This window comes from Rhineura floridana, chromosome 8 (assembly GCF_030035675.1).
Source record: "Rhineura floridana isolate rRhiFlo1 chromosome 8, rRhiFlo1.hap2, whole genome shotgun sequence".
Lineage (NCBI taxonomy): Eukaryota > Metazoa > Chordata > Lepidosauria > Squamata > Rhineuridae > Rhineura > Rhineura floridana.
Genome location: NC_084487.1, coordinates 44,232,497 through 44,244,653, shown reverse-complemented (window position 1 = coordinate 44,244,653; position 12,157 = coordinate 44,232,497). Strand labels below are relative to the sequence as shown.

Sequence of the window (12,157 nt, the reverse complement as noted above, 5' to 3'; positions counted from 1 at the left end):
TCAAGAAAAATCATTACTCTTAAGTAAGGTCCAGATCAGGGCCCCAACAGTGCACCCAGATGGATAAGAACATAAGAAGAGCCTGCTGGATCAGGCCAGTGGCCCATCTAGTCCAGCATCCTATTCTCACAGTGGCCAACCAGGTGCCCGGGGGAAGCCCGCAAGCAGGACCCGAGTGCAAGAACACTCTCCCCTCCTGAGGCTTCCGGCAACTGGTTTTCAGAAGCATGCTGCCTCTGACTAGGGTGGCACAGCACAGCCATCACGGCTAGTAGCCATTGATAGCCCTGTCCTCCATGAATTTGTCTAATCTTCTTTTAAAGCCATCCAAGGTGGTGGCCATTACTGCATCTTGTGGGAGCAAATTCCATAGTTTAACTATGCGCTGAGTAAAGAAGTACTTCCTTTTGTCTGTCCTGAATCTTCCAACATCCAGCTTCTTTGAATGTCCACGAGTTCTAGTATTATGAGAGAGGGACAAGAACTTTTCTCTATCCACTTTCTCAATGCCATGCATAATTTTATACACTTCTATCATGTCTCCTCTGACCCGCCTTTTCTCTAAACTAAAAAGCCCCAAATGCTGCAACTTTTCCTCGTAAGGGAGTCGCTCCATCCCCTTGATCATTCTGGTTGCCCTCTTCTGAACCTTTTCCAACTCTATAATATCCTTTTTGAGATGAGGCGACCAGAACTGTACACAGTATTCCAAATGCGGCCGCACCATAGATGTATACATATCGGCTGTTTTATTTTCAATACCTTTCCTAATTATCGCTAGCATGGAATTTGCCTTTTTCACAGCTGCCGCACACTGGGTCGACATTTTCATCGTGCTGTCCACTACAACCCCGAGGTCTCTCTCCTGGTCGGTCACCGCCAGTTCAGACCCCATGAGCGTATATGTGAAATTAAGATTTTTTTGCTCCAATATGCATAATTTTACACTTGTTTATATTGAATTGCATTTGCCATTTTTCCGCCCATTCACTCAGTTTGGAGAGGTCTTTTTGGAGCTCTTCGCAATCCCTTTTTGTTTTAACAACCCTGATCAATTTAGTGTCATCAGCAAACTTGGCCACTTCACTGCTCACTCCTAATTCTAGGTCATTAATGAACAAGTTGAAAAGTACAGGTCCCAATACCGATCCTTGAGGGACTCCACTTTCTACAGCCCTCCATTTATTCCTACTCTCTGCTTTCTGCTTCTTAACCAATTCCTTATCCACAAGAGGACCTCTCTTCTTATTCTGTGACTGCTAAGCTTCCTCAGAAGTCTTTGGTGAGGTACCTTGTCAAACGCTTTTTGAAAGTCTAAGTACACTATGTGCACTGGATCACCTCTATCTATATACTTGTTGACACTCTCAAAGAATTCTAATAGGTTACTGAGACAGGACTTTCCCTTGCAGAAGCCATGCTGGCTCTGCTTCAGTAAGGCTGATTACCAAAATTGTCAGCCACTGACTAGAAGCTGCTGGTACAGCGCCACTATGGAACAGCTTCTGGTTTCTAGTTCTCACATTCTCCTGGTCAGCTTCCCAGCTGTTCAGCACTTGACCCTCTGACTCTTGATAACCTTCCTGGTGCTGTCAGGACACCTTACTTGCTGGTTAGTACTTTAGCTGTCAGGCAAGTAGACCTTGGAAGCTTGGCTGGGCCACTTTCCTGCCTAGGCCAAACACCTAGTGTTTTAAAATGGTGCTAGTTTATATTTTCAGCAAGAATGAGAGAGATAAAAGGCTTTGGGAGGGATTTGCGTCTATAGCAATGTCCACAGCATCCAGTATTACTAACGTACCCAGTGCAGAGAGCTGGGGAAATGACTAGAAGTTTTCTCAGACACATGTAGCATTATTCCAGGAGTGCACCAGGAAAAATACAATAAATACCAGCCTTCCCCAATCTGGTGCCTTCCAGATATTTTTGCACTACGATTAGTGCCAGCCAGCACAGCTGATACAGGCTATATGTTAAATGCAGAAATTCACACCATTTCCAGGATTTTTTTATTTTAAATAAATCATATCCAGAAATATCTTTATTTACACATTTAAAAAATTATTTATTCACGAGTCATATATATAGCTAGGGATCAGGATTGTACTGGCTTGCCCCACCCAGGTCCTGCCCCACCTCTGTACTTTGGACGTCACATTTCTATAAGGACCTAGGAACATAGAGTCGTATTCAAGGTGCTAAGTCAAATGTTCTGTCACTGCAAGGATTTTTCCTTGCACAATGGAATGCTGTCCCCATCCCTTTCCCCATGCAACCCCATATCAGTTCTGGGTATTCCTCCAATCCTCCGGATCATTTGGGAACGATGCAGGGCATGCATGGGAGGATTAGAGGGGGTATGTTTTCTGCTAGCACAGGAATTCAGTTGGATACCATCCCTAGAGTTCACTGTGTGTAAGCCCAAACTACACAATCTGTTCACTTGGATTTTGTAATGTGCAGGTTGTGCAGTTTGGGCTTGGATATAGTAGCCTCCATGCAACCTGCCATAATCTTGATCTGCCCGCTGCATCTAGGAATGCATAAGGCCAAGGTCTCCTTGAAATACAATAGAGATTCCCTATGTTTGCTCACCTATGAGTACAGATTTCTTTCATTTCTGAACTTGGGACACTTCTCCTTTGGGTAAAAGATTTGTTCAGATGTACATGTCTTTTATTCCCTAATATATTAAGCATATATATCGTTCCTATTAAATTATGGGACAACTTACATAATGAACAAAGATAAAACAGCAGCTTTTTCCTCCCCAGAAAAAATGCATCAGTTTTCTCGCTCTGTATCATCTATTGTCCAGCCTAAAGAGGACAGTGAGCAGGATTTGTGGAAAAAGCGTCGAAGCTCACAAAAGAAAAAGATAAAGATTGCTTTGCTTCCTCGAGAGGTAATGTAATTTATGGAGTGGGGAAATTTTTAAATGCCACAATTACTGGTGGGTGTGGATAAGATGAGAACATATCCCTACTGCTAATACCAATATACCCTTTGAATTCAGGACACACAAAAAAAGATTGTGTTCAGTTGTCACAGAATGCAAGCTTGAGTATGATGATGATTTTGAGACACACAAAAATCAGCTCCCTCCAAAGTGTGAAACAGAAATGGAGCATCTTGAAAGAGCTATTCTGTTAATCAAAGAGCGGATCAAGATTATCTGTGAGCTGGTTCACACTTGAAAGTTGCCCTCTTCTTGGGAGTGTGAGGGGCCACAGCCAGGCTGACATCAATGCGTCACTCATGCAGAAAGACTGTGTGAATCTTCATTTGGAGATTGTATACATGTATAGTTGGCCAGCTAAAAAAAAAGCTAGCAGTCACAGAAAACATGGGAATACATACACACACAGACACACACACACCATTCATGCGAAAGCATCTAAATGTGAGTGCTGTTCAGCTGTGAGAAAGCTCTTCCCACTACTGAGAGGCTCTCACTGAGACTGCTATTAAATATAAGAAACCGTTCAGGTAACTTTGTTACATTATTATGCAAATGAACAATCTGTTGGAAATTAAAGGTTAGGATTCAAGTGTATCTTGTAGAATTGGAATGAAATATATTTGCAAAAACAAAGACATTCAACATGAAATTTAAAATCTCTCCATTTGGATTTTATTGTTAAAATTGGATCCAACAATTCAATATTAAAGTTTCATTCTTGAAATGCGACATCAACATTAGAAATTTTACTGCTCATGGTTTGTGATTGGCTGAAAGAACAAAGGCATCCACATAAAATGCACTAAATTCTGTTACATGTCAAAAGAAATAGAATTAATAGTTGTCAGATATTATCAGGTGTTGAATTCTACATGCCTTTTGTCATCAAATGTTAACTGCTGTTACAAAATTATTGGATAACACTGAGTATCAAATGTTAGCTGAATATTCACATATCTGGAGAACATTTAGAGAATATTCTCCATCAGAATTCAAAAAGACTTTAGGGGTAAGTGATCCACTCCAAAAACACTAGGTTGTTAAAGAATGCGCAGGCATTTGTCCTCTGATACAGTGTGTTCATTTAATACATTCCCATATTCTGTCTAGCGCCCTGAGTTGAGCCTGCCTATGTTCACCTCCTATTAGAACTGCCAATTGATGATACCAGACACAAACTAGATTAATTTGTGGCATTTCCTAAAGTATGGCACATACCTGTATAGGGCACATAAAAGTTTTTTTGGTGCATATAAATTGTATGATTCCGTGGCCACACAAAATTCCCATTTATTAGTTCAGGGGAATGCTTAAAGTGGGGAGGGGGCGTGCATCTAAGTCCACCCCCAACATCTCCCATGTGAGAGCTCGATTTCTGACCTTCACATGTTGAGTGAAAAGGTCTGAAGGGAGATCCTAACCCTATATTATCACAGTTCCTGATTGTGGGGAGGTTTCTAAGTGCATTCAGCTGAATGCCATTAGAATCTCCCTTCAGACGTTCACATTCAACATGCAAAGCTCAGAAGTGGAGATGGAGCATGTGAAGATGTTGGGAGGCAGGCTTGCATGCGTGCCACTTCCCCTCCCCCCCACACACACTTTCAGCCTACATTTGTTCATCCAAATACATGAATTGGGCTATTAACAATGTGTCATTGGTGGCTGTTGTGGACAGGTTTAAATGTATTAAGTTTTAGTGTGATCATTCACTCATGATGGAAACTACATTGCTTTGTCTTTAGATCTGGGTTTGATGTAAGTAACAACCCTGCTGCTGAAAAAATTGCACTGGCTGCCTATTAGCTACCGGGCTAAATTCAAGGTGCTGGTTTTGGTTTATAAAGACCTCCTATATAGGTTGAGACCAGGATACCTGAAAGATTGTCTTACCCCTTATATACCCAGTCAATCACTGCACTCTGCAGGTGAGGGTCTCCTGCAGGTACCTTCTCACCAGGAGGTCTGTTCTACACAACATAGGAAATGGATCTCTAGTGAAGTAACACCTACCCTTTGGAATTCACTCCCTTTAAATATTAGACAGGCACCATCTCTGTTGTCTTTTCAGCAACTATTGAAGACCTTCTTCTTTCAGTAAGCCTTTAAAGTAGAGACTTTATCCCAGTCTGCATCTGTGTTGGAATTGTTTTCAGGTTTTTAAAAATATGTTTTCAAGATTTATTTTTAAAGATGTTTTGATTTTAAGAAGGTTTAAATATGTTTTTAGTGTTTTGTTTGTCTCCCTGGGCTCCTTCTGGGAGGAAGGTGAGATGATGATGATGATGATGATAATTTATCTTCTAGTCACACCCAGCCTGTTCTGGTCCTGAGTTCACCTGGCATCACTTGAATATTGGTGGTCGCTCCCCACTAATTCAGCACGTCCTCCAGAAACGGAATGCAGTACCAAAGGCAGGATGTGACATCTATTTGCATAGGAGGGAGATCTGCAAGCCCATACCATATCCTTATTTATGCAAGGGAAGTGAAGATGGAAAAATCTTAAATGATCATGTTTTTGTTCAGGATTATTCCTGTACAGTGCATTATGCAGTACGTCGATCAGTTCATTGTTAATATTTACATCATTAGAACATCAGTTTAATTTTTTCTCCAGAACTTAACAGTAGAAATTAATAAAATATTCCTTTGTGGGGGTCTGGGGTCAATTTAAAGATAAGAGAGTGATTCTCTAACTGTGTTCTAGGGAACCTTGCAGTTCCTCTGAATTCTATTCAGTGGTTCTTCATTGAGAAAATCAGCGAAGGAAGATAAGCTTCTTTGAAGAACAGCTTACTCAGTATTTCTTATCTTTCCCTGAAATAACAAAATGGAGCACTGCTGTTAGCATCAGTGGCAGGTTAGGCCAATTACACCTGACCAGAGCCCTGTATGAAATGAGCGTGCGCCCTACATAGAGATTGGAGAGAAATGCACTGACAGCAGAATCTATCAAATTTGCACTTTCCAAAACAATATGAGAACTGAAATACCGTCACCCTTTGAAATTCACATCCAAATTTTCTGATGCAGTTCTCCAATCAAAGTGTTTATAAAAATGAATATATTAGGAGAAAGTGTGCATAAAAATGAATATATTGCTGAAAATAACATACAAAAATATATTAGGGGAAATTGCTTGCAAAAATGTGTACAGTAGTCAAAAGTGCATGCAAAAATATGTTTAGCAGGAGAAATTCACACTAAAATGCTGAAGAATTTTCATGACAATTTTTTTTAAAAAAATTGTGAACTGTTGCAGAAATGAATTTAAGATTGTCAAAATAAGAAACTGAGAGAACTGAAATGACATAGTTGTCCATCCCTAACCCTAAAACAATCCCCAAAACCCTCTGCAGCATGCAGGGTTTCCTTAGGAGACAATTCAATGTAGACATTGCATTGGGCGATCACTCATGGCCGAGTAGGATTGTCTTCCAAGATAAGGTCTTTAATAGTGGGTCCGTAAGTGACTGTGGAGGGCAATTCTGGATCCACACAGCCTCCCACAGTGAGGACATAGATTTCCAGATGGAAGACTGTTGCAATGAAGATTTGTTTGACGTGCCTTCTGCTTAGCTTGTTTGTCCCGTTCACCCTGTATTCGTGCTTCTTCAAAGTCCATAGCACCTTTGATAATAGCCGACCTCCATTTGGGACATTCATGGGCCAAGACTTCCCAGTTCTCAATGTTCATGTTACATTTTTTTAGATTCGCTTTAAGAACATCTTTAAACCTCTTTTGCTGTCCACCGATATTCCGTTTTCCATCCTTAAGTTTGGAGTAAAGTAGCTGCTTTGGAAGACAGTAATCAGGCATTCGAACTGGTCCAGCAACGTTGATGTTGAAGGATCATTGTTTCAACACTGGTAGTTTTTGCTTCTTTCAAAACGCTAAAATTAGTCCGTCTGTCTTCCAAGTAATTTGCAGAATTTTCCGGAGGCAGCATTGGTGGAATCTTTCAAGAAGTTGGGAGTGGTGTTTATAAATGGTCCATGTTTCACAGGCATACAGTAAGGTTGGTAGTACAATGGCTTTGTAAATAAGCATTTTGGTCTTCCTGCAAATATCCCAATCCTTAAACACTCTATGCTCCATTCGGGAGAGCTCAGACGATGTTGAATTTCAGCATCGAGGTCAGCTTTTACAAAGAGATGACTGCCAAGATAGGGAAAGTGATCAACATTCTCCAGCGTCACATCATTAAGCTGGATTGATGGTGCTACAGAGGGACTAGTTCACACCTGTTGATGAAGCACTTTTTTTTTAATATTAAAAAAATTAAAAAATTTAAATTTTAAATTTAAATTAAAATTAAAATATTAAAAAATATATTGAAAAAAGAAAGTGTTCCCTGAAAGTAGGAAATTCAAAAAACACAGCAGTAGGCTGCTTCTCAGAGGAAAGGACAGCAGCGTTGTCAACAAAGATGAGAAATGCACAGCTGGAGATAGATTTGGGAGCTGATTTTCATGTGTCGTAATTAAGGATATGTGTTAACCCCCCCCCAATCCTCAGTTTGCACATACCAGCACTGACTGTAGTCTAGAGCCCTGTATGATAAATAAGTTTATGCTTCAAAGGTTTTTTGTCTTTTCTGTTTAAATAACCAGCCTGTGCTGCAGAACTAATCAAACCAAGTTTTAAACTCTGAATTATAAAGCAGCATGCAGTTTACTAGGGTTACGGATTTCTGGATTAGAAAGGAAAATAAAAGGAACGCACATGCAACACCTTTTGAAAGGGGCTTAGGAGCTTCACTGGGTGCAGTCATTGACTTCCGTTGCCCATTTCATGGCCCCCTCAAGCCAAATATCCAAACGGAAGCAAACATGAGCTGTTTCTACCACTGTAATGTGAAAACTGTAAAGGAGAGAGGACACATAATTCTGGTCTAGTGGTCTTACACTGTTACAGAATCTTAATCTGAACCTTCACAGTCTGCTCTAAATTTCCATACTGAAAGTTAATGGCCACAATCCAATTCACAGTTATGAGTGCTTAAGTCTACTTATTCCAATATGTTTCCATCTGTGTGCTTAGCTGAAATATTCATACCCTGCTAGTGCTTACTAGTTCTTGGAATAGTGTACAATATATTTAAATACGGTACAAAAGACCATTTGGATATTAGAGTCCCTCACTGGGAAGGGCTTCCTCACCCTGGCTGATGTTGATATCTACTATCGTTCCTGACTCCTGGTGATGGACACAAGAATTACAGACTCTGGATATCCCAACTGAAGAAAATAATCCTGGCCTGGAAATGGGTGCCAAAGTAGCCAGAGTCCCTCACAAAGTGATGCTTCCTCCTCCAGTCTACTGATGATGTCCCTTGCAGTTTGTGGCTGATCTAATACTAATTATATTGTGGGTGATATGGTATCATAGATTTCTAAAAATAATTTTGTATCAGTAAATTTGCCATTTAATGAGTTTTATTTCCAGACCCCTACAGAATACACTTCCCACCCCCCCAAAAAAGCTCAGTATGTGTTCTCTATGGTACTTTTAAGCTAAGCAATCAGAGAAGAATTTTCCTTTACTTTAAAATTACGCATTCTATCCAGACATATGCAGAAGTGATTAAGCAAAGTTTTCAGAGCCTCCGTCAGAGGCGCAAAGCCTTTTCAAAGACTTATTGGAGACACTGGAGAGAAATGAGGATTTTTGACCAACAGTGCAAGGACAGCCAGGAGTTTTTCAGGTACTTAAAGAGCTTGTTTACAGCTTCACACATCACAATCTCAACATCAGGGAGACAATAAGGGCATTCCCGTGATCAGTTTTTTGCACAATGAATGCATGGTTACTAGTTTATTCCCACTGTGAACAGTCATGGCAGCTCTGATTTTTTGCCATTCTTGTTTTTATGTTGCTTGCTTTATACTACAGTGATCTACACTTAAACAAACTTGTGCATTTATTGCACCCAGTCCACACATTTTCTTTCAGTGTTATACATCTGTTGTAATTATTTGACATTTTCTTAGCACTTAAAAAAATTTTTTTTTATCTTGAGATAATCCTCCCTGCAACATCTTTTGTAATTAACAACTCTCTCTAGCCATTCCTACATAATTTACATGAACTTTTTAAAAACCCTTTTTTAAAATTGAGGCCGTGTGCTCTCTTTTTTATGCTGGAGGGCTCATCTAGTCAGATTTAAGGATGAGTTGTAGCAAGACTATGTCCTTCTCAGTGCTGCCACCCCCAATGTGGTATATGTGGTTGAAATACCAAGCTATTGGAAACGGGCTTGCAGAATTTCACATTAGCTGTTGGGGATATAGCTCTCTTGACACACGGTGAATTAAAGTCCTCAGCTAAATTTAAATAAAGGTTGCTTCCAGAAGTGGATAATTTTAACAGCACTGAATCACTGCTGCTCTGCTTCAAGCTGGAAATGGAATAGCAACTCTGCTTCCAGACTTCTACTACTGCATAGCCAACTGGGCAGTTCCCCTTTCCTCAACCCCAAATGTGTATGTTGTTTTCATTGGGACCATTGTGTGTGGGGAAAGGGTTAAAAACTACCCCGCTGCATTATTCCTCACACCCCTTGCAATTTAGGGGATATAAAGCAAATTCTGTTTAGAAGGGGAATGGTTAAAGTGATAAGAGTTGATTGTTAGAGAACTGAGAAAGACCATAGAGAAGGAAATGGCTTCACTAATCTAATCAGCAGGAAATCTGGGATAGCTTCATGACAGGCCATCTACACCAGAAAAAAGTTGCACAGCTGTTCTGTTGAGTTTTTAAAAGTTAGATTTTTGGAGGTCTGTAAAAATATGGAAGCTGAGCAGTGAAACCTTGAGAGGGGTGCATTTTTTCATGATGTGCAGATGGCTTGAAAAAAGTGAGTGATCAAAGTGTGGCAATTGCACATACTTTTTCCAAAAAGAGGGGGAAAGCTTCCACTGTGAAAGCAGACCAGGTTTTCTGCAATGTAATCACTTCCTAGGTTTCTCTTGACCTTCTTTTAAATTTAATAGTTTTTAAAAATTGATTTCAAGTATAATTAATTGTACTTTTTCTCTTGTCATTATAGGCAAGAGATGCTAGAAGAGATGAGAAGGCAGGCCCCAAAACAGAAAGAATTGCTTTCTTTCTGCCCAGATGGACTGAATACTTCAGACAAGACTCTACCTCAGACACCAAAAGTCATATTCAAATAATCAATTTGTTAACTTACATGTAGCCCTAATAGTAATAAATTTAGGTGTCTCTTTTTGAATTAAATGAGGATTAAGTTCAAATTGAATGTATTTGAGATCAGCTTTTTTATAAACATAGTTCCTATCCGCTTTATAGAAAGAATACTTGAAGAAAATGAATCTAGATTTGGAACAAAGAGATGTAAATACATTGCCAGTTAGAAACAATAGTGTACTACTGCAATAAAGGGATAAGGTAATGCTTTGAGAACAACACTGGTTGATAGGGAGTTTCCTTCATTAAATCAAACATATTGTTGTGCGCCTCCCACAATCTCTGAGCGGTGAGATTTCAGGGGTCCCTGTGCCCATCCAGGGTTTGGCTTCCTTTGGGAAGAAGGTCAGCGGAGACTGTGGTGTCTTTATGAAATATGGTTTGTTTATTTACACACATTCCAACCTGAGCTCAAGAATGGAGGGGTTCAAGGCATCAGCGGTCTAATATCCAGCTTTCCCATCTGGGTGCAGGGGCATCCTATAGCCATGATGCAGAGGGATAGCCTCTCTGCATGCCTGCGGCCCCAGCCATTCTTTACCAGCCACTCAAAACTACAAGCACACTTCTGCCAGCTCCCAGGAGTGGGGGGGGGGAATCCTCTCCTGAAGAGTTTCAATAACAAAAGGATCTTCCTGGCCCATTTCACCAGTTGCTGGAGCAACTAAATAGGCCCATTAACTACCTGGCCACTCTTATTATCAAAACAAAGGACTCACGGGCCAGCAGAGCCAGTTCCTCATTCTAAGGTACAGGATTCCAAATCGGGCTGGAAAGGTGACCCATAGAAATCATCCATTCCAACCCCCCCATGCTCATAACAATATCAATTATACTGAATTCTTTCAACAGATTTCTTGTTTTGATGCCACTGTCTGGTCCCTGCCCATTTCAAGAAAACTTTGACTTTGTATTGCGCTTTTTCAAAACACCTTGGATATATGGATAGATGAAGTATAGAGGGGGATGGGGAATTTGTGGCCCCTCCAGATGTTGCTGGATTACAACTCTATCATCTTGGACCTTTGACCATGCTGGCTGGAGCTAATAGGAACTGGAATCCAGCAACATCTAGAGGGCCATAGTTTCCCCATCCCTGTTGTAGAGGCATATGGAAACTATCTTTAGAAATTGTATCTTGGCTACCTAGTACTCTATATATTTTTTAGATTTTAGCATACCTTACTTGAAATGTTATATTTAACTGTGTTTTCTCTTTTCCTTATTTTTTCTTTTTTCCCAAAAAACAAGTTGTAACATCATATTTTAAGGGGCAGCATTTTCAAATGTTAAAAATATCAACCTGCAATCCATTATTTTTGAAAAATTTACCATTATGTGCCTCCCACTGAAATAACTGCTGTTTGCAGTGTCCATATATTAAACATAACTTAGTCTATTGCATTATTACAACAATATATAACTATTCTCAGTACATATTTCTGTGCTATCTTTTCGGTGCCTTTTGAAGACTTTCCTCTTTCAACAAGCCTTAGGCTGAGACCCACCCCAGTCTGCATCTGTGTTAGAATTGGTTAATATGTTTTTAACCCTTTTTAAAAGTTTTTTTTTTAAAGTTTTTAACGCTGTTTTGTTTTAATGTATTTTAAGATCTGTTTTTATGATGTTTTAAAGTGTTTTTAGCGCTTTGTTTGCCACCCTGGGCTCCTGCTGGGAGGAAGGGCGGGATACAAATTGAATAATTAATAAATAAATAAATATTTCATGCAGATATTCTGAACACAATAAACAGAACCACAATGAAACTAGTTCAGTACAGCTAGCAGGTTTGAACTTGTGTTTGACAAGGCTTGATTAAAATGACTAGTTAGTGCCAGAGCTTGGAAAAGTTACTTTTTTGAACTACAACTCCCATCAGCCCAATCCAGTGGCCATGCTGGCTGGGACTGATGGGAGTTGTAGTTCAAAAAAGTAACTTTTCCAAGCTCTACTTCTAGGTAGTTTCAAAGGCTCCTTGA

General features: G+C 39.9%; 1 protein-coding gene across 4 annotated transcripts in view; it reads left to right on the top strand.

The window, feature by feature from the left end:
* FAM227A (family with sequence similarity 227 member A) overlaps positions 1-10,367 on the top strand; it is a 38,288-nt gene extending 27,921 nt beyond the window's left edge. For all 4 annotated transcript variants that reach the window (XM_061639140.1, XM_061639137.1, XM_061639139.1 and 1 more), the window contains 4 exons: positions 2,775-2,905; positions 5,270-5,427; positions 8,524-8,673; positions 10,018-10,367. In XM_061639140.1, coding sequence (XP_061495124.1) covers positions 2,775-2,905; positions 5,270-5,427; positions 8,524-8,673; positions 10,018-10,144 — 566 coding nt within the window. In that variant the 3' untranslated portion in view covers positions 10,145-10,367. The remainder of the gene's footprint in view (positions 1-2,774; positions 2,906-5,269; positions 5,428-8,523; positions 8,674-10,017) is intronic.
* The last annotated feature ends 1,790 nt before the right edge of the window (positions 10,368-12,157 follow it).